This window comes from Hetaerina americana, unplaced genomic scaffold (assembly GCF_022747635.1).
Source record: "Hetaerina americana unplaced genomic scaffold, ioHetAmer1.1.p SCAF_39, whole genome shotgun sequence".
NCBI classification, from domain to species: Eukaryota; Metazoa; Arthropoda; class Insecta; order Odonata; family Calopterygidae; genus Hetaerina; species Hetaerina americana.
In genome coordinates, this window is record NW_027286974.1 from 1,340,381 (window position 1) to 1,360,988 (window position 20,608).

A 20,608-nucleotide genomic window follows, 5' to 3' on the forward strand; every position below is an offset into this window, starting at 1 on the left:
GCCTTACAAGTGCAGGATATGTCACAATACTTTCACCAGAAATTTTACCTTAAAGACTCACATGTTGACACACACTGGTGACAAGCCACACAAGTGCCAGTTGTGTCTAAAAGCCTTTACTGTCAAAAGCCATCTAAAGTCACACATCTTGACACACACTGGCGAAAAGCCTTACAAGTGCAGGATATGTCAAAAAACTTTTACCCATAGTAGTAATCTAAAGAGTCACATGTTAACACACACTGGCGAAAAGCCATACAAGTGCAGGATATGTCAAAAAACTTTTACCCAGAAGTGTCATTTAAAGACTCACATGTTAATACACACTGGTGAAAGGCCATATAAGTGCAGGATATGTCACAATACCTTTACCAAGAATTGTATTCTAAAGACTCACATGTTGACACACACTGGTGACAAGCCATACAAGTGCCATTTGTGTCTAAAAACATTTATTGTCAAGAGCCATCTAAAGTCACACATCTTGACACACACTGGCGAAAAGCCTTACAAGTGCAGGATATGTGAAAGAACTTTTACCCAGAGTAGTGGTCTAAAGACTCACATGTTAATACACACTGGTGAAAGGCCATACAAGTGCAGGATATGTCAAAAAACTTTTACCCAGAAGTGTCATTTAAAGACTCACATGTTGACACATACCGATGAAAAGCCAAATATGTGCCGGATATGAGATAAAGAATTCACTTTCAACAGTCAGCTTAAGTCTCACATGTTAACACACTAGTGAAAAGCCATTCAAGTACATCATATGTTCTTAAAGGTTTACTAAGAGTAGTTATTTAACTCTTTGCTGTCCAATATTTATTTCGCAATTCCAACAGTCTGGTCCAAATTATTTTAAGAAAAAAAGAAATAAAACGTCAGATGCTAATGTTGTATATTTTATTGTTCATATTTGCATTTTTTTTATGTGGGTTTCCTCTTTATTATAGTGAAGCACATCAAATGATTTAATTTATTCTTTAAAATCTTTAAGCGTGTTATATCTTTTGAAGCAATTTCCCACATGTAGTCCAGGATTATGGTCACAAGTTTCACATATATAGATTGTCTCCCTTCTTCCACCCGGCACATTTCTTTTCGAACACACAAGACAGTCTTTGTGCTTTCCCTCTGGATTCGGAATATTTATATGTAGCTTCCCAATTAGTCTCCGCTCCTTGTCTGAATCGGAAGTTCTTCCTCTCTTGGTTGCAGAATTTCCCTGGCGGAAGTTGCCAACTAGCTCCATCTACAACTGCCTCCTGAATCTTAGGTGACTTATAGGTTTTTTATTTTGAATCTTGCAGTTTTCCTGGTAAAGGATATACCCATTTATTATTGATACCTCCATGCCCCAGAAAAACAGCTTTCACCACCACTTTAGAGTCTTTCGAAGGAAGCAGTAGGAAGAGGTATATTGATCTGCAGTGCCAACTGCGCCCATATTTTTTGTATAGTGCACAACGACACTTGGCTTCTCAACCTCTTGAATCTGACAAGTTCCCTTTGCTTTCCTTGAAATAGCCTCCGAAGATGATGTGCTCCAAGTACTGAGCAAAGAAACAACGCGTTTAACGTCACAATTTGATCCAAATCATTCCCGAAGCTGCAATCTTCTTCACTAGACAAATCTGCAAACTCGTCATCAACATCACACATATAGTCATCTTCGTCACTACTATCAGCATAAATTTCTTTTCTTATCTCATCTTCATCCATTTTTGAACCACTAAAAATAAGAAGAGAGCTTGTAAATGAAATCCATAGAAATGAATCACTGGTATAAAAAACAAGGAAAACTGACTTTACTATGCATTATGTGCGCAATATTTGGAACGGAATAATAACACATTCTAATAATTAGGTAATTTTACAAAAGAACTAACCTATAGGTTACAGAAACCTCCAAAGTTAGTTGAAAAACACTGAAAAATAATGTCAACCATGGCTCAATTGCATCAGCTACGATCGTAAACTACCCAAAATTGAACATCACGTGTTTAATTGTATTCACATGCTTAAAAGGTATTACATCCAAGAAAGACACGCAGAAAGGTTTAAGTAGGTCTAAGAAGTTCAACCAAATGATACCAGATGGTAGAACCATACTGATGAGGCGTATAAATGCTGCACGCAGCTCTGTCGAGCCTGACTCGACGTTGGACCAGATACTTACGCAGAGACTGTCGAGTGCGACTCGACGTTGGACCGCAAAGGATTAATATCCACTTCCTTATTAAAGGATAATGAAACATCTCTATCTTCTAATGGGTCCTGAGAAATGTCAAAATGACAGTCATCTTTAATATCTACTTCCTTATTAAAGAGTAATGAAACATCTCTATCTTCCAATGGGTCCAGAAAGACAAACATTACAGATAGAGTGAGATCTCATTTCAGAGAGAGATGTGTTTTCATAGAACAATAATGAGTAATGGAAGTATTAATATTCTACTAACAACTTTTGCAAAAAGAAGAATAGGAACTGAATTCCCCATTGGTCAAAAAACATTAGGAGGAATGAAAGGATAACAAACAACCAAGTGCAACCATCAAGATAAAAGAGGGTTTTCAAGAAAATAAAAAGAATAGTTTTATTCCAAAGAAACTGAAGGAGATGCCGCAAAAGTAACTTTTAACAGAGTCATCTGCTAACTTGTATTTCAACGCAACAATTTCAGATTGTGGCGGCATCTCCCCCAGTGTCGTTGAAATTTGTCAATGTATTAACACCATAAGTTGGCTTTAACCTTGTGGGATGTGGCATGTTGTGCACAAATATCAATGCTTGTGACATTGTATGCACGAAAATTCAAAACAACATCTTGTTCCTTAAAAAGCCAAAAAATTTCAGAGTTTAAGAGGATGCCACAGTAGCTTAAGTGGCTAAAGAACTCGACCGGATATTGAGGGATCTGGGTTCATATCCCAATCAATACGAATGATTTTTACACTCTGAAATTGTTGCAAGGAAAGTTTTACCTTAAATAGGCTAGATTTAATATGTAGATGGTTAATTGTATACACATTATTATACATACAAACACAACATTATATATAGACACTCACGGAATTCTTTTCTTCTACATTACTGCACCAATGATTTTCACCTGCCTGAATTCATGCAACCATTGGCAGTTCTACATCCTTTTCTGGAGGAAAAGATTATCTACTAGAAGTCTCAGCCTCTTCTTTTACAATAATCAAGTCATCTCGGACATTCATGGCATTACTGCCAACAGTGTCAAATGCGAATGCATCCTTATCCAAGTCTTTCTGATTCTCAGTGGGCAACTCAGTGGGCATAAACAGGTTATAATATCATAATGGCATAAGATAAACATTTAAAAATAAGAGCATCAGGACAATACATCTTTCCAGTTAAGGAAATACTAGACACAGCAGTAAAAAACTTGATCACTCGAAGATAATTTGGTAATAAACTTTGTGAAACAACATTTGTTTTGACTGCATTGCGTTATACCTCAATTCTTTAACCTAGATCAATACCTTGTTGTATTTATTAGTGGCAATCCAATTCTTCCAAGAGCTCATGAAATAATTGATATCTCTATCAATTATTTCTGTTCAAGGCGAATGATATGAGATACTGCAGCACTACTGAATGTTCACAATTTGCATTACATGCCACCAACCATATCCTCTCCTAGCCTCTTTGCACCTTTGTTGTCATTGCTCAGGACATCACCCTCCTCATTATAAACCATTAACACAGCAATCAATGGGAACCTTCATTTGGCAGTTAATGTTATAGTTTACCCAACTTTAACCCCTACATGTCATTATGTGAAATTCAGCCATTACAAGTGCATTAATAATTAGGAGTAGATAAATTCATTCTCTGTGCCACCAATGATTTTTCAGGATTACATCTGGTAACAAAATAAGATTGAAAATGCTGAAGTCCATACAAATCCAATTGAAGTGTCCCAGTTGGCGATTCAATATCTATCACCTGAGGATCACACCTCAATCTACCACTTATATTTCTTCTTAATCCCATGTAAATAGCAAAGAAACATCTTGCCTTGATAACATTTAATAAAACCCTTCTCAATTCATTGGAAAAACCTTTAGTATGAGGGTATGTCATTGATGGACATTGACACCACCAAATATGCAAAATTAAATATCAGGGTGGCCAAATTATCAAATGAAAAAGTAAATATAAACCTAATCAACATAGACCTAGAAAAAGATAGAATACCATTGGAAGAAGTACACAGAACTGATAAACCTGATTATTGATCAAGTCTCAATGCCTTGGAGCAATCATGAGGAATAAGTTGACATAATATACCATCACATAGAAGACATAGTAGGGTGTGTTTTACTGCAGGGAAACCCTTGATAGTGACTGCAGAGAGATATGCAATAAACAGCAATGAAAGAAATGGTGATGACGAGGGAGACTATGGTTTATGCACAACTAATGCCTGTTGGGAGAAAGAAATGGAGTTCTGCAGGAGAGAGACAGCGGATAGTCATCAACAAAACTTGGCGATGACTAACCAAAACCAAAAAAGGCATTCGAATACAAGGAAATGTTATTCCAGGTGACTCAGAAGGTTATCAGTAAGATAACTTATTATATTAAAGAAAACATTTCCAAATCTATTTCAGAGAATATGCAATATAAGATTCCCTCTAGCTCAAAGCTGTATTCGTTGTTGATATTGTTCAATTTAATGCATTAATTTTATAGAATACATTTCCGTTTTTTTTAACTTTTTACAAGGAAAATTATCTCTTGTGACAAATTTTCCTAGAATATAAAATTTACAAACTTTCACTTTACCCCTTTTTTAGGATTGGGTATCTTAGCAACACTTATTAATAATTGGCATTCATCATGACCTTGGTGATCACAAAATTCTTTTCCCGCAGATTCGTTTTCATAGAGGAATATAGTATTCGTTGTTGATATAGTTCAATTTAATAAATACAACTGACCTCTTCTCGATTGGTTATCAAGTCTTTCGTCGTAATATTGCACCCCTTTTTTATGCGATCATAGAAAACAGACAAACACTCGCTACATCGACGCTTAAATAGCCGGTATTCAGTCAGTAACTCCATGCAGGAAGAAAACACCAACCAGGGATGAATTTCATCCTGCACAACCTGATGAAATATTTCATACACAGATATTCACCAAATAACGCACTAAACTTCTGGTCTTAATATCATCATTATTTTACAAAAGAGTATACGCGATATACAAACGAACTTCGATCTCATATAAGATTTTTTACACACATAACATTCTAAGCACTGAACACAGACAACTAAACTTACTTTGAAATCTATTAAATCTTCTACAGTCTTTTGCAGCATGATTTGTAATTTACTATTCTCGCCGAAAACATTGATCAACAGTCCACGACTGTTTAAACACAATCTGCACACTTCAAATTCGGCTTTATCGCACATTATGAAAGTTTTAGACTACTCCGAATGATTCACTTTACAATACAACCCTAAATAATTCTGCAATATGTCACAGTTTACTTGAAATAGAACTAAAGTTTATTTTAACAGCCGAAAACTCAAAGTAAACAACTCATCATCTGGACAATTGCATTCCGTACTTCATCTGTCACACTCTTCAATGGAATTGAGTGATATGGAAAAAAGAATCTTAATCCGATCAGATATATGTCTGGGTATTTCAATTTAATGTAGTAATTAAGGAGAGGAAAAATAATTCCGTTTTATATAATTTTATTAGTTAGTGAAGAATGACCGGCATTCTTTGGTATTATATACAAATCGAAAAAACTAAAAAGGTCTAATATGTTCCGATTATTCATTTGAAAGACCTGGATCAAAAGATTCAGATACGTTTTGCTGATGATTGCTAAATGTAAGAATAACCCACTATTAATACAAGCGAAAGTTATTGTGCGTTGTAGACATATAGTGTATTAAAAATATTACAAGTTCCATGTAATCGTCTCTTCATTCTGTTCCTACCTGAATACACATCAAAATAAATCTTCGACCCGTAGGAAAGGGACTTTGACGAACTGAATCTTTTTCTGACGATTTGAATCGATGTCAAGCTAACATTGAACGTTGTTTGTCATGGTTAATCAGATAATGAAGATCTCAAAATAATCTTAATGTAATTTTAACTGTCAATGTTTCGTGATACGTCTAATAATTCCCAAATATGTTCATATGTTCTGACCCAGATTCAGATCGACTCTACTCGTATCAATCCTATGATTTACAAGAAATACCGCAGAAATAAAATGAACAGATGAAGAACCAAACGCAAGTGCCCAGCTGGGAAGTTTTTTTTGTTTACTATGGTTTTTTATCAATTTTGAACAGTAATTCAAGTAAATTGGGAACGATGTTATCATATATTTACCGTTAGGTACTTCAGTTAATCCGTGTCCGACACCTGTGACACTCCATCCTGCTCAAATCTATTTAGAAAAACACCTATTCCGCCTTTTATTCACTCTCTTACTGGATTAGACGTGATTCACCGGGTGGCATTGTGTAATTTGAGGAATTGTGATCCTCTTCCTCCAAAGAGTCGGTCATTTTTATCGACCCTTTTGCTCTTGCTAGTGACCTGCTGTGTTGAAGAGAAAAGAAGAAGAATGAAATGCCAATCGCAAGTTGTCGTAGCACTTGGGATGTTGTATTGTGTGAATAATCGAAATATTTCACGTAATGTTTGACGGATATTTATATATTTAACGTTATATTGTCCGGTCAATCATCCGACGTAATCTAAAACGTTCATAATGTGTGATAAAATTCATTTTGTTGTATGCAGATTGTGTTTAAACAGTGGTGGGGTTCTGATAAACATTTTCGACAAGAATAATAAATCGGAATTTATGTTGGAAAACACTATAGAGGATTTGATAAATGTAAAAGTAAGTGAGTTGTATGTGTGATGTCCTTTCTAAAATATTTTTTGAAGATCTTCGTTGTACTTAAAAGCCATTAGTTCATGGAATACGTAAGGTATTGGGGAAAACTATAGTGATTAGTAGACAAGAGTAGATTTCAGCATTATAATGTCAAAATAATGTTTTGATGTATTTTGTCAGGTTGTGGAGGATGCAAATTATCCCTGGTTGATTTGTTCGACCTGCATCGAGAAGCTTACGGAATTCCGGCTATTTAAGCATCGATGTGCAGAGTGTCTGTTTGTTTTCTACAATCGTATCCAAAAGGGGTTCAATCCTGGGACGGAAGGCTGGTTAACTAATCGACAAGAGGTCAGTTGCATCCGTTAATTTGAACGATGTAACAAAATCATATCTTGCCCCAAAAGAATATATTTCGTTGCATCTGTGTTGATTTATATGCTGTACAATTCATTCCCGTATCTCATAATGCCTGTGATTGATAACTTTGTTATCAATCACAGGCATTATCATTTGTGGCAAAAATGTGCACTATTTGAGCACGTTAGCTTGGTAAAGTAATTTTGTGAAAATTACTGTTCATTTCACCACTCCCAAACCGACATATGCAAAAGCATCCTATCTTTTATTTCAATCATCTTGCATCTTCAATGACCATGTTCTGCACTGTTCATAACTTCGCTCCATGTCAAAGTAAATGCGATCATTTTTTTGAACATCCTTTCATTACGCCCTGTCATATCTATGTATAAAATAATTCAAATCATTCAAGAACCATTCCTATTTGACATTTTAACACTACCGAACAGTGGGATTGGGTTCGATTCCCTTATACTTCTTAATGGGGTCCACGGTAATAGGTGAATTTAACATAATGCCATGAAGGACTTAGTATAGGGTGAATGCTACCATCACCTACCAAACCGACTGAATTTGATTACTGTTTTTATTATTTTTAAGGAGATGAGTGATGTCCAGACCCAAGACAATAAGAACCCTGGAGAGCATATGGTTGATGGTACATCAGACAAAGTATGGCCTTAAAGTAGTACTGTGGAATCTGCTGTACATTCCGTGGGAACAGCATCAGTTGAGATGAAGAACCCATATTCACCAGTCCATGGAATGAATTTTATGGCCGTTAACAATTGCAATGAAGTGAATATTCAGGTGAGTGAATTGAGCAGTTATCCATTGCAATCATAACCAATACTATTTCACAATTAATATTATAGTGTCTTGGAAGTTTAAGTTCTTTTTTCTTAAGCATGGGGAAGAAGTGCAATAGGTTTCAATGGCTCTGGCCTTTCAAAAACCTGCACTGAAATGGTGAACCATCATAATGTTTATTCCATTTAATGAATTGTATATGCATTCAATTTAAGCACCTGAAGTCATAATTGTTAATTGTTTTGCAAAATAATGGATTCCAAAATTATTTTCGAGCAAGACATACATAACAAAGTTTGGCCAAAAAGATTTTTTGCCCTGAATCACTTACTTTGAAATGTTTAACATATACAATTATAATACCATATTAGATCATAAAACCATAAATCATCATTAAACCATATTAATTCATATTGTTGATATGCTTTGAATTAGTTTCCTGGTGAGATCAAGAAAGAGATTGAAGACGAGACCATCGCCAGTGATGCTGTCGACAGCAGTGAGGTGGATGTCCAAGATGACATGATCATTGTCAAAGAAGAAATTGACACTACCAGTGGATGCTCTGTTCCTTTGAAAATTGATACTGGCTCATCAGTGCATGAAGATGATAGTCATTGGTTGGACAATGAAGATTCAAGTCATTTGGTGAGTGCATTTCGGGAGCATAATTATCAATCTATACTTTTGATCCAATTTTCCTTTCTGGCTTAAAGCAGTGTTATCATCAAAAGATGTGATGAACATTTCAATTTTTTAAGACTAATTGGGCAAAGATCAATTAATATAAACCTTGTCTCCCAGATCTTATATATGAGGTCAAATTTATAACCATAATGCCCTCATTCGATAAGATGCAGGATGAGTCTCTCTTTAAATGTTCTCCCATATATATACACAGTGTATTCCAAAAGTAATGCAATCACATATCCCATGCCACTCCTATTGAAAAGATTGGAATTGAGTCACTGTTGGTAAGTAGGAGGGACTCTAAGCTATGCTTCAAAACCAGTTACAGTGCTCTCCAAGTTGCAGAAACAGCAGGACATCAGTTGTTGTGCGCCAACCAGCAATCTGTATTTACTGTAAATTTGCTGTAAATATCATGCAATTTACTTGATGGTATTAGTGTTTATAAACAGGACTACTGTTTTTTGCTGTATAGAATTATTGCAATTGTCTGCATATGCAATTCTATTCAAATGAAAATGGCAAAAGTATTGAATTACTGCTCATGATAAAGGTGGTGTATTCAAACAAGATAATGTAGTGATTTGTCAGTTTTTTAAGAGGAGATAAGATATTCCCAGGATTCTATAGAAAATCAAAGTGTTAGGATAGATAATGGCTATTATGTAGCATGACATGTATTAGGTTGTGTGAAAATTATTGCAGGATTTAATTTTCAGAACAGGAAATAGACATCTTGTGCAAAGTAAAGACTGTTCAGGTAAGCCAGAATTGTGGGCATGCTAGGTGTTTGCTAGGATGACTTAGTTGTTCCTCCTCTTTATTCTTTTTAGTATCTCTACATAGAAAACATATTATTTGTTCTTTCCCTGAAACATGAATTTATTATTTGTAGCCAGGTATTTGATGCATTCAGTGGGCTTGGCTAGGCTGGAAGGCCTTAAATGACAGGAGCACTCAGATATGCGCCATCTCTCAGTTCTTACCTGTCTGCTACTTGCCAGTTTTGAAAGGGTTTTCAATCACCTTATCAGAGAAGTGGTCATCAGAAGATTGGTTGTGGGAAGCAAGATTATTAAGGATAGGATAATTAAGGATCATGATGGTTTTGGTAGAATGGTATTGGTTATGATGAAGAGGGAAAGGGTTGTGTTTAATTGACTGACATACTGGGCAAGGCAGAAATTACAATAAAGACTAACTTTACAGATTGTTTATTTTTATGGTATTTGGAAAAAGAAGTGATGATAAGGTGAGGGCTTTTCAGGCAGTGTGGTTCAATGAGAGGAGTATATCGGGTTCAAGGTTTGAGAATTTTACTCTTCAGCAGTATTTGAGGGTAACCATTTTTTATGTGACAGTAAAGTAGCTGGTCCATGTATTTTTATCTAAGGGGAAGTGTTCTTGTAGAAACAGAAGCCACAGACAGAGCGAGAAGAAGATGAAAGATTTTGTATATGATGGGAGGCCACAGTTGAAATCAATTCATTGTTGATAGTTGGTAAGTTTCGTTCAGACTGAGTTAAAATTATTTTTCTAGGGGTGAATGTTGATAGCTTGGAAAGTTATATCAGAGTCAGATATAGATAAATTGAAAGATACTGGAAAAGATGAAGAAAAAGACATGACAGTGGGGTTTGAGTGTTTCTATGATGGGAGAACTTATGTTTAATTGTACCCATAAATAGATTGGCATATGTAGGCGCTATAGGCATGCAGATTCACTGCATTTTACAAAGACCCTTCAAAAATTGAGGTCTTGCAATATTTTTCTATGCTTAATGGTAATGGTGTTACTCTGCAAGAGCTTCCCGGCACTCCTCTTACCCTTTCACAAAGGTCAAGTCACAGTACATAACATCAGAAGAGATTCCTTGTGTAGACCTGTGGGTGATTGAGTAAGTTTTGCAAGGGTTAAGGCATCTTCGCATACCCAAGCAAGTGAGTGATTGATGGGCCACTGGCGCAGAGGGAAACCTGTCCTCAGCCTTAATAAAGTATGATTGCTTGAGACTAGCAAGGATCAATGGTGCTTAATATATCCAAGCCAAATAATTTGTAGTTATTGTTTTTATTATTATATTACTTATGACTTATGGGCCACTGGTACAGAGAGAACATCTCGTAAGCCCTGATTGAGTGTGAGTGCTTAAGACAAACAAGGATCAGTGCAATATAGTATATCCAAGCTAGAGGGGAGATAATTATTTTTAATTTTTTATAATTTTTAACTTCATTTCATTTTATGTGATTAATGAGCCCCTGATGCAGACGGAAATCTCTCGTAAGCCATGATAGAGTGTGAGTACATGCAACAAGCAAGGATCAATGCTGCTTAATACATTCATGCTATAGAGTTTGTAATTATTTGGTTTTTATTTTTATATTACGTGTGACTGACGGGCCACTAGCACAGAGGGAATCTGTCGTTAGCCCTGATTGAATATGATTGCTGGAGTCTAGTAAGAATCAATGCTATATAGTTTATCTAAGCTAGAGGGTTCATAATTATTTTTCATGTGTTGTAATTTTTAATTTTATGTCCCTATGTATAATAAGTAAGCCCATGACGCAGGGAGAAACCTCTAATAAGCCCTGATAGTGCGAGTGTATGTGACAAGTAAGGATCAATGCTGCTGAGTACATCCAAGCTAGACAGTTTGTATTTTTTTTTGTTTTTATTATTTGATTATTTGTTACTTATGGGCCACTGGTGCAGAGAGAACTTCTTGTAAGCCCCGATTGAATGTGATTGCTTTGGAGTAGCAAGGATCAATGCTGTATTGTCCAAGCTAGATACTACATGATTTATATGCAGTTGCCATTTTATTGTTCTTATCATTTATGGTATCTAATTATTTCAATTATTTTTGATTTTTTAATGTTATTTCTTATTGGTTATATTCATTTATTTATAAATTTTTATAATTTTTAAAGATTTACTGCTTATATCTTCTCTATTTTCCCTCATCCATCCTTTGCCCATTTATGAGAGTGTGGCTGGTGTTGACTCTTCACATTATATTCAGAGGTTATTGGTGCTCTGAATTATTGGTAGCATATAAAATGAGGGTTCTCAGGATTATGCAAGTATATGATAATTCTTCAGAAGATGGGCAAAATTTGAGTACTATTCAGCAAGGTTAAATCATTATCGAAAAGTAAGAAGGAAAGATCTATTCAAATAATCAGAGATAAATTGAGTCAGAAAATTGAGATAGAAAAGATCCAAGGGAATTGAAAGGATTAATATGAAAAACTGTCTGTTAAAGAACTTTCATTACACAGTAAGAGAACTTGGGTCAGATAAAGAATGCTCAGACAGAAAATATCCAAGAAACTTGGGAAGAATATAAAAAGAACTGAATGGTTAAGAACTTAGGTAACCAAGTTTATACATGAAAAAGTAAGCTTACAGTGAGGAAGATAGCTAAGGTCCAGTCATATCCGATGATGACATAGAAAGGGCTTTAAAGCAGATTAAGTTAAATAATGTGTTAGGCATAGACAATGTTGGCAGAATTACCAAAAGGTTTTAGTATGGTTAACTACAATTAAATTGGAATGGTTAATAGTAGCTGTGAGAATGGAATCTGGCATGAAAAGTTTATGTGATAAGTTTTAATTACTTTCCAAATAAGGTAAATATTAGAACAATTAGTATGAAATACGGTACCTCTACAGTGGTCTTCTTTGGATTGTCAACAAAATGATACAATCGAGCAAATAATTACTTAGGGGATTTTATTCAAGACCTATCAGCTAAAATATTTATTATGTTAATATAATGCATACAAGTTAACAATTTTTTTTCTTCATTTCAAAAAAACCATGTTTAGCAAAAATATTTTTCATGATATCCTGAAAATCTGTGATATTCTTTCTTTGATCTTGCAGGATCCTTTGGAATATGCAGAAATATATATGCCCCCTGAAGAAGAAGTTCATATTAAGGAAGATTGTGATGCTGACATTCCTCAGATGGAAGTAAGACTGGGAGGGAAGATGTTGCAGGAACAAGGTAAGGAAAGCTAAGGACTCTGCTGACACTAGTGGGATTGAAGGGTTAATCACCAATAGTTTTAATACAACTATCGGTGATTTATCCCTGCAGTACTACTAAGGTATTTTGGAAAATCTGAGTTACTTTTTGAAAATTGTTTTCAAAATAACTGAAAGGCCATTTAAAATAGTATGATAAATTGCAAAAAAATGGTAATATTATCATTGTATTTAGAATTATTTATTAATATATTTAATATTATTTATTAAGCTACTCAAATAAGATCTTTTATTAACCTTTCTGTATTTTTAAGCCTTTTCTTTTGATTGAATATTCTTATTTTAGATTTTATCAGTTAGGAATGATAACTTAAATAACCCAAAACAACCATTCCCCATTTCAATATTTGGTTTTAACCTTTCACCAAAGCATTTGTGAGAAATATTAAGCTTTATAAAAAATTCACATGCAAAATTTTTTGATGTATTTGTAATGTCTGCACAATTCTTTTAATGAAAAATTAAGATGGGATTAAGACTCCATCTCGGGATGTCCTCCTACAGGTTTTTTTTCTGACAACAGTTGTGCCTGTGTTTCAATGAGCATCTTCATGGCAAAGTTACCTGATCTGGTTTACTTAAACCTGAAGTTGCTCATTGAAACACAGGCTAAACTGTTATCATAGAAATAACCTGCATGGTGATATCCTGAGAATGAGAAGTCTTTCATCTGAATGCCACAAAAATCTATGATCCTAAGATGTGAGTTAGTTTAGTGCCTTTTAATTTTACCCTAAGGTCCTCATGGGATATTTTGGTATGGCAAAATAGACAATTTGCTTTAGTAACTTGATTAAATTTTGCCAAAAGTTGATATTTTTTATTTTAGCCAATCAAAGTATATACAAGTCATTCAATGAAACCAAATCAAAAGTAAGGAAAATTGATTTTTTGAAATAATTTAATTTAAGAAGGTCATTACATTGCACTGCCTCATCATTGATCTTGTCAATAAGTTATCAAGATAAGCTAACACATATACAAGATACCTTTAATGCTGCAAAAATTTGGTGTGAAAATGTGATTAATTAGTTTTTTTTAATGCAACTAAAAATAATTTTAATTAAATATCTTCTGAAAAATACATAGAGTTAATTATAATTCATCATAATAAGTTGCAAAAATAATTTGCCACTAAGTAATTCATTATATTTTAGCTAAGAAAGATGTTCAATTTATGTTCCCAACAAAATTATTGAATAGTTCAAATCATCTGGAAACCCTGAGATATGTATGATAATTAAAACTAATTAATTGCCCAACTTAATGTTAACTGCTGCATACTCACATTTTCCTAGTCCTAATCTTAATTTTTTCATAATTATGTCATATCCATTGTTATTGATTTATTTTCTTCATTATATTAAATGCAACAATATGAAATTTCCCTGATTTTAAACATTCTTTTCACAGAGAAAAATATATCATTCTTTAAATGATATATTTCCTTTCCTGTATGCTATTAAATACTTCTGAAATGTTCTTCTTGATCTTTCTTGAAGTCCTTGTATAAAAAATAACAGTTTTAATATCAGGGTAACACTAAGTAAACCCATGTGGAACAGTTATGTGAGACAATTATAAACCCTTTTATTAGCTATTTTCCTTTATTGGTTGTTTATTTGCAATAAAAAACCCGAGTTCATTTTACTTCAAGGCCATGCTATATTCCTTTTTTGCTCAGCAATATCAGTTTAAATCTTATCAATAAAATATTACCAAGGTAAATAACCTAGTTTTTATCTCTCATTTATTGGGGAGATATTGAAGATATTGTGAGTGACTCATAGTACATACTTTATGTACTTAGAAAGGATAAGGTGCTTCTTGATTGATGAAGTAAGCAATTGACGTAACAACAGAAAGGGTAAAATTTTGAGATACACAAACGAGGACCCAAAGGTAACAGAAATTGGGATGCAGTAGTCAATAAGAGCTGTTTCAGTGGAACAATTTTTTTTCATTTTGGCAGAAAACATGATGATGGACTATTCAGAGTAAAATACAGCAGTATAATTTTATTTCGTGTTGGATGAAATACCAGTGCAACCATTAGTAATGCTCAAGACTTGTTATGCCAATCTCTTCTAAGGAAACCCAGAGTCTATGAATGATTTATACTTTTGAGAACCAATGCAATTCAAAAGACCAACCCAATTCAGGCTACCCTTCAACATCAGTAGCTGATGAAAATATTGACAAAATCAATACACTCTTTGGTGAAGATCATCACAGAACCATTGATCAACTCTGTAAAATGTCTGGAATTTCCTTGCATTTCTTTTTGGTGGATTTTTTCTGAAGATTTGCATATGAAAAGAAAGATTTTCATACCTTATTGCGGCCATATTGGGCTTATACCCTTCTCTTTATGATGCAGTTTTTGAAAAATAATAGCATGACATCATTTCTCCACTTCCCCTACCCTGAGAAAAGCATATTGACTCTGACGAAGGTAAAACAAAATGTGCTAGAAGGCATAATTCCGAATGATCTGAGGCTTTCCTGGCAAATACTGTGGATGAAGGCTTCTCGGGTTTTGCACCAGGTCAGGTTGGGTAGCACCAACATTTCGACACCTAACTTTGCCATCGTCTTCAGGGTGAATTGACATTACCACGAATGTGCCCAGTATTTATGTTTGCTGTTGAGTCTGCCCACTCGTGATTGCTTAAGATGCTTGTTCTCTCGATTCCGTGATCTTTTTGAGTACAGGTTTCAATGCATTACTAATCTGGAATTCATTGTCTCAAGTTACCAGGTTCTTGTTCAATCTTATGTTGACTCCTTCATTGACAATCCGGTCCCAGTATCCATTGGCCGGACAAAGGACCTTTATCTTGGAGAATTCTATTCTATGTTCCAATTCGATGCAATGTTCTTCCACCGCCAATTTCTTGGGGTAGCAGAGTTGGATATTTCTCTTGTGTTCAATGAGTTGCTTTCCCACTGTTCTCCCAGTTTCCCCAATGTATGATCTCCCACACTCGCAGGGTATTTTGTAAACTCCAGCTCTTTTTAGATTCCGGTCATCCTTCACAGTGGATACAAAGGATTTCAACTTGCTCTGAGGTTTATGTATTGTCTCCACCTTATGTTTCTTAAGGATCCTGCCAATCTTTTTCAATATGGTGCACAGAAACGGGATGCAGGCTCTGGCAATCACAAGATAGCGGACTCCACGCTAAACATATAAATACTGGGCACAATCCCGGCAATGTCACTTCACCCTGAAGACAATGGCGAAATTAGCTGTCGAAATGTTGGTGCTACCCAACCTGACCTGGTGCGAAACCAGAGAAGCCCTTATACACAGGCATAATTCAGGTCAGCTTTAGTTAATGACAGATGCTTTGTTCCTAGGATTTCAGCACAGCTGAAGTTACTAACATACATATAATGACTTTTTACAGGAAATGATGTGTACATGAATACCTATAATAATTTATTTACATTAATACGTTTATCCAAACTGGTTTAAATAATTCTTTAATTGCAGGAATATATTATTAAATGAATATCAACCTTACCTTATCCTTCAAATGTTTCAGATGATTACCAAAAACAAGATAATGCAGGAGAAAATGCTTCAGCCACTCAACCGAATGTGTGTAAAATTTGCAACAAGGTATTTGAACAAAAGGACCTTCTCAAAGATCATGTAATGCATGTGCATCATAACAAGGTGATGCAATTCAAATGTGATGTTTGTTTGGAGGTATTTAAGAGAAAAGAACACCTTAAAAGTCATATCAAATTGGTGCATGCTCTTAAGAAGAAGCACCAATGTGAATTCTGCTCCAAAAACTTTCCATATTTAAGTAAACTCAAAATCCACATGTCAACACATACTGGGGAAAGGCCATTCCAATGTGCATTGTGTTTAAAAGGTTTTGCTGGAAAGATACATTTACAGAGGCACATATTGACACACACTGGAGAAAAGCCACACAGGTGTGAAATATGTAGCAAAGGATTTGCTCTTAATAGTAGCTTAAAGAGGCACATGTTGACGCATACTGATGGAAAGAAATACAAATGTGATGTATGTTTAAAAGCATTTGCTTATAAATGTTTTCTAAAGGATCACATATTGAAACATACTGATCAAAGGCCACACAAGTGCAACATCTGTTCAAAAGCATTCACTCAGAGAAGTCATCTGAAGTCACACATGATTACACACTCTGGTGAAAAGCCACACAAGTGTGTCATTTGTTTTAAAGCTTTTGCTCTGACTCATCATCTAAAGAGTCACATGAAGACACACACTGGTGAAAGGCCTCACAAGTGCAATGTCTGTTCAAAAGCATTCATTCAGCGTTGTCATCTAATCTCACACATGAAGACACACTCTGCAAAATTATCATAAAAATGTAAGATCCAAAAGCTTATTTCACTCTAAGGAAAGGATTGTAAAACTTTAATTTCAACTTTGTAACAAAGTGACATTATTATCCTTTTTTATGTAAATTTCTTTAATTAAAAAATTATTGATAAAGTGACAAATCTCAGCATAATTATGTATATCATGATAACAATAATTAACTGTCTTAGTGCGGTGGGGATCTCAGGGGTACTAGTGAGAAATGCGAAGGGTAATTTGAGAAAATGTATCACCTTAGAAAAAAAACCATTATGAAGTTATTTGTTAAGATACCCATATGCAGTGTTTTTATTTCAAAATATAATATTGTATTTAATAATGATGTAATATATTTACATCATCTGAAAAATTAATGTAATTACGACAGCATCATGAATTTGAAGAATATTTTTTTAGCAATTATATTTTGATTTGTAGACACAAAACGAATGTTTTTTTAAAACATTTTTCATTTACAGTACGATATTAAAACATAATAAAGAATCAAGAAGACATGCAGAAATATTATAACTAAATAAAGAAAAAACCAGTGAATTGCGAATTTTTTTGTCAGCCTCTGCATAGTTCGATTTTGTTGAAAAGGATGATATCACTGAGTCAAATTGGGACTTTTCCCCTTTCCATCCATCATGTATATCCAAACACCAAAGTTCACCCTCCACTCAGCCACACAGAATCTAGAGGCAATTCCCATCAATATCCAATTGATTAAATTGGATATAAAAGATGCCTTTTGGCAGATACCCAACAGCACCGCCATTTTTAGGGGGTTTATCACCAAGGAATCCGTTACATTTGGATGAGACTCCCAATGGGTCTTACATTTGCACCCGCCATTATGCAATGGAAGGTGCAGGCAATTAGAAGTGAACTGTAGGAGAAACTCCAGGTAGTCATGATAGCATATCTGGATGATTGGCTAATCCTGTTGCGTAGTGACCAAACAACATTGGTGAAACAAATACTTCAGTTCATAAAGTGGACCTAGGAATATTGCTTGATCTTGAAAAGAGCTCGTTAAAGCCATCAGTGAGAATAAAATATCAGGAGGTTCATATAGACACTACATTAATGTTGCCCAGCTTGACAAAGTACGTGTTAAAGTGGATCAGATACATTATTGATGTGGTCCAGGGAATCCAACAAAAGGATATATCCTAGGCAGCGGCATATATTGCCTGGATAACCTACAATTTGAAACTCCACCCTATTCTTAGTCCAGGACACGGTAAGGGGTGACATCATGTGGCTGGAGTGCCTATGGGTTGACAATTAATGGCAGGGATCTAGAGTGTATTCCAATTATAAGTACATTTTAGATGTGTTCAGTGACGCCACCCCATTCCAGGTGGCATGGATGATCCCGATGTTTTAAACTACCGAAATATGGGCCATAGAGCATTAGAGACCAATTATGGAGACAGAGACATTATTGGCCTTATTTGCAGCCCATAATAAAATCAGCATTGCGGACCCCGATACAAATGTAATAATTTATTACAATAATCAAGCTGTAATTGCATCCCTGACTAGGGGAAAAGGTTGTTATACTTATGTGTCATGATATGTTTTATCCACTTATGAGCTTAATAAAAGAATGGTCACAGAATGTGACCTGGAGGTACATTCCCTGGTATATAATCCAAGTGATTATCCTTCTTGGACTATCCTGCCTCCCTATGCTCACGTTGCCTCAGATTAGGGAGTCAGGTGGATATATAGGTGGGACAAGGTCTGAGTTAGTCGGTTGGTCAATAAGGGTCAGAGAGGAAGAGTGCCTTCAGATCATGTCCACTCATGTATACCTCTGGTCAACCTCTGCCATTCACCTGCCCTGTCTTATCCTTAAAAGGTACCAGATGTCCCCCTTGAAAACTATTTTTGGAATGAGAAGAAAATTTGACTCTCTTTCATTTTTAATACCTTGCAATAGGTGAATTTCACATAATTCAGGGTATGACTTAATATTTGTTAACTCTCATTGACTACAAAATCAACCTTTCCTGTTGGTGGTTTGTAAGGAGCAGAGTTATATCCTCAGCCAATGCAACAAAGGTTTGGAAGGGCCAGGAGGGGACATGGTTTATTTTGCTTCATGCAAAATATGGATGTTGAGTAGTGCCATGGTATTTATTAATCATATGCATCAAATAACAGCATTTGAGATAAATGACAGTTATACAGTAGCCACATGAAGATATGGCATGGTCAATATTAATGACAACAAAGTGAAGATTTAGTTGAAAGAATACAACAATTATGTATTGCAGTCTTAACAAATATTATTTCCCAAAGTTAATTATTTAAATCTCTGATATTAATTAGGTTTTCTGCTGCTGCTCATTTTTCAATTATCTCTAAAGGTTTGTCCGTGTGATATTCTTTTTTTGAAATTTTTATCATCTGCCATTTTTAAATTACCATTTTTGTCTGCCATTTTTAAATTGACTTAGTTTACTGGTAAGGTTTAAAAAAGATTGCTGAAAATGCAACTGCCAGTGATGCTGAAGAGAATAAGGCTGTGAATGTCTGGAATGATATGATCCTTGTGAATGAGGAGGTTGACACTTGTAGCAGTTGCTCTGCTGCTCCAGAAAAGGATGTAGAATTGCCAATCAAATCAATGCAAGGTGACAGGTCCAGCAATGATAAAGCAGAGAATATGGTGAGTGTTTATATTCATGTTGCTTGCATAGATAGCAATCTGTGCTTTGAAATCAGTATTGTTCAGTTGAACCGCTATTTGAATTTTAATTATTTTCCCTCTTAATATGAATTTTCACTTTCTATTTTTTTATCCTATCACCTCACTTGAGTTATTGTGACCATTAATGACTAAAGTTTATACACCTCTGTTTGCAGTAGTGGTTAGGAGAATGTAAAGAATTCTATCAGTCGTTATAACAATGGAATTATAAAACTATCTTTGCCACAGTAATGCTTTTCTTTGATCTTGCAAGATCATTCAAAAAATGGAGAATTCTACTTGTCTGTATATTAAGAATTAGAAATTAAGGATGAGTATGTTATTAAGATTCCTTGGGATGAAGGATGCCTGGGAAAAAAATTAGTTGCTGAAACAAGATAAGATGGTCTCACCACTGTTATGGGTATACTTTTTCATCAGGAACAGCCTTTTGACCTCCCTCAGTGTCTCCTTTTTAATTATTATAAACCATCAGTTGAGATGTACGAAGTATATGTAAAATCAAAATGCAAATTATTAGTTTCAGTTGGGAATTTATAAATGCGATTTTAATATCTTTGGCTAGCATTTTATTCACTTTTTTAGGGTTCTTTTTGGTAAAAAGGCAGTTTCTTTGTTAGATATTAGTCTGCAAACCATGACATTTTGTTGGTGCTTTGGGCTAAACCA

General features: G+C 34.8%; 1 protein-coding gene across 1 annotated transcript; it reads left to right on the forward strand.

The window, feature by feature from the left end:
• Window positions 1-223: 223 nt before the first annotated feature.
• On the forward strand, window positions 224-17,217 carry LOC139691676 (zinc finger protein 431-like). The gene is made up of 3 exons (XM_071589520.1): window positions 224-688; window positions 7,884-7,955; window positions 16,714-17,217. Exons 1-3 carry the CDS (start codon window positions 230-232, stop codon window positions 17,215-17,217), a joined length of 1,035 nt encoding a protein of 344 aa, XP_071445621.1. The 5' UTR covers window positions 224-229.
• Window positions 17,218-20,608: the final 3,391 nt, after the last annotated feature.

Excerpts from the sequence above, each read along its gene's own strand:
- LOC139691676 (XM_071589520.1), top strand. The coding sequence starts at position 230 with ATGTTAACACACACTGGCGAAAAGCCATACAAGTGCAGGATATGTCAA. Across the intron at positions 689-7,883 it reads AAAAGCCAAATATGTGCCGG|GAGATGAGTGATGTCCAGAC; the intron begins ATATGAGATAAA and ends ATTATTTTTAAG. Across the intron at positions 7,956-16,713 it reads TTGATGGTACATCAGACAAA|CAATGTGCATTGTGTTTAAA; the intron begins GTATGGCCTTAA and ends GAAAGGCCATTC.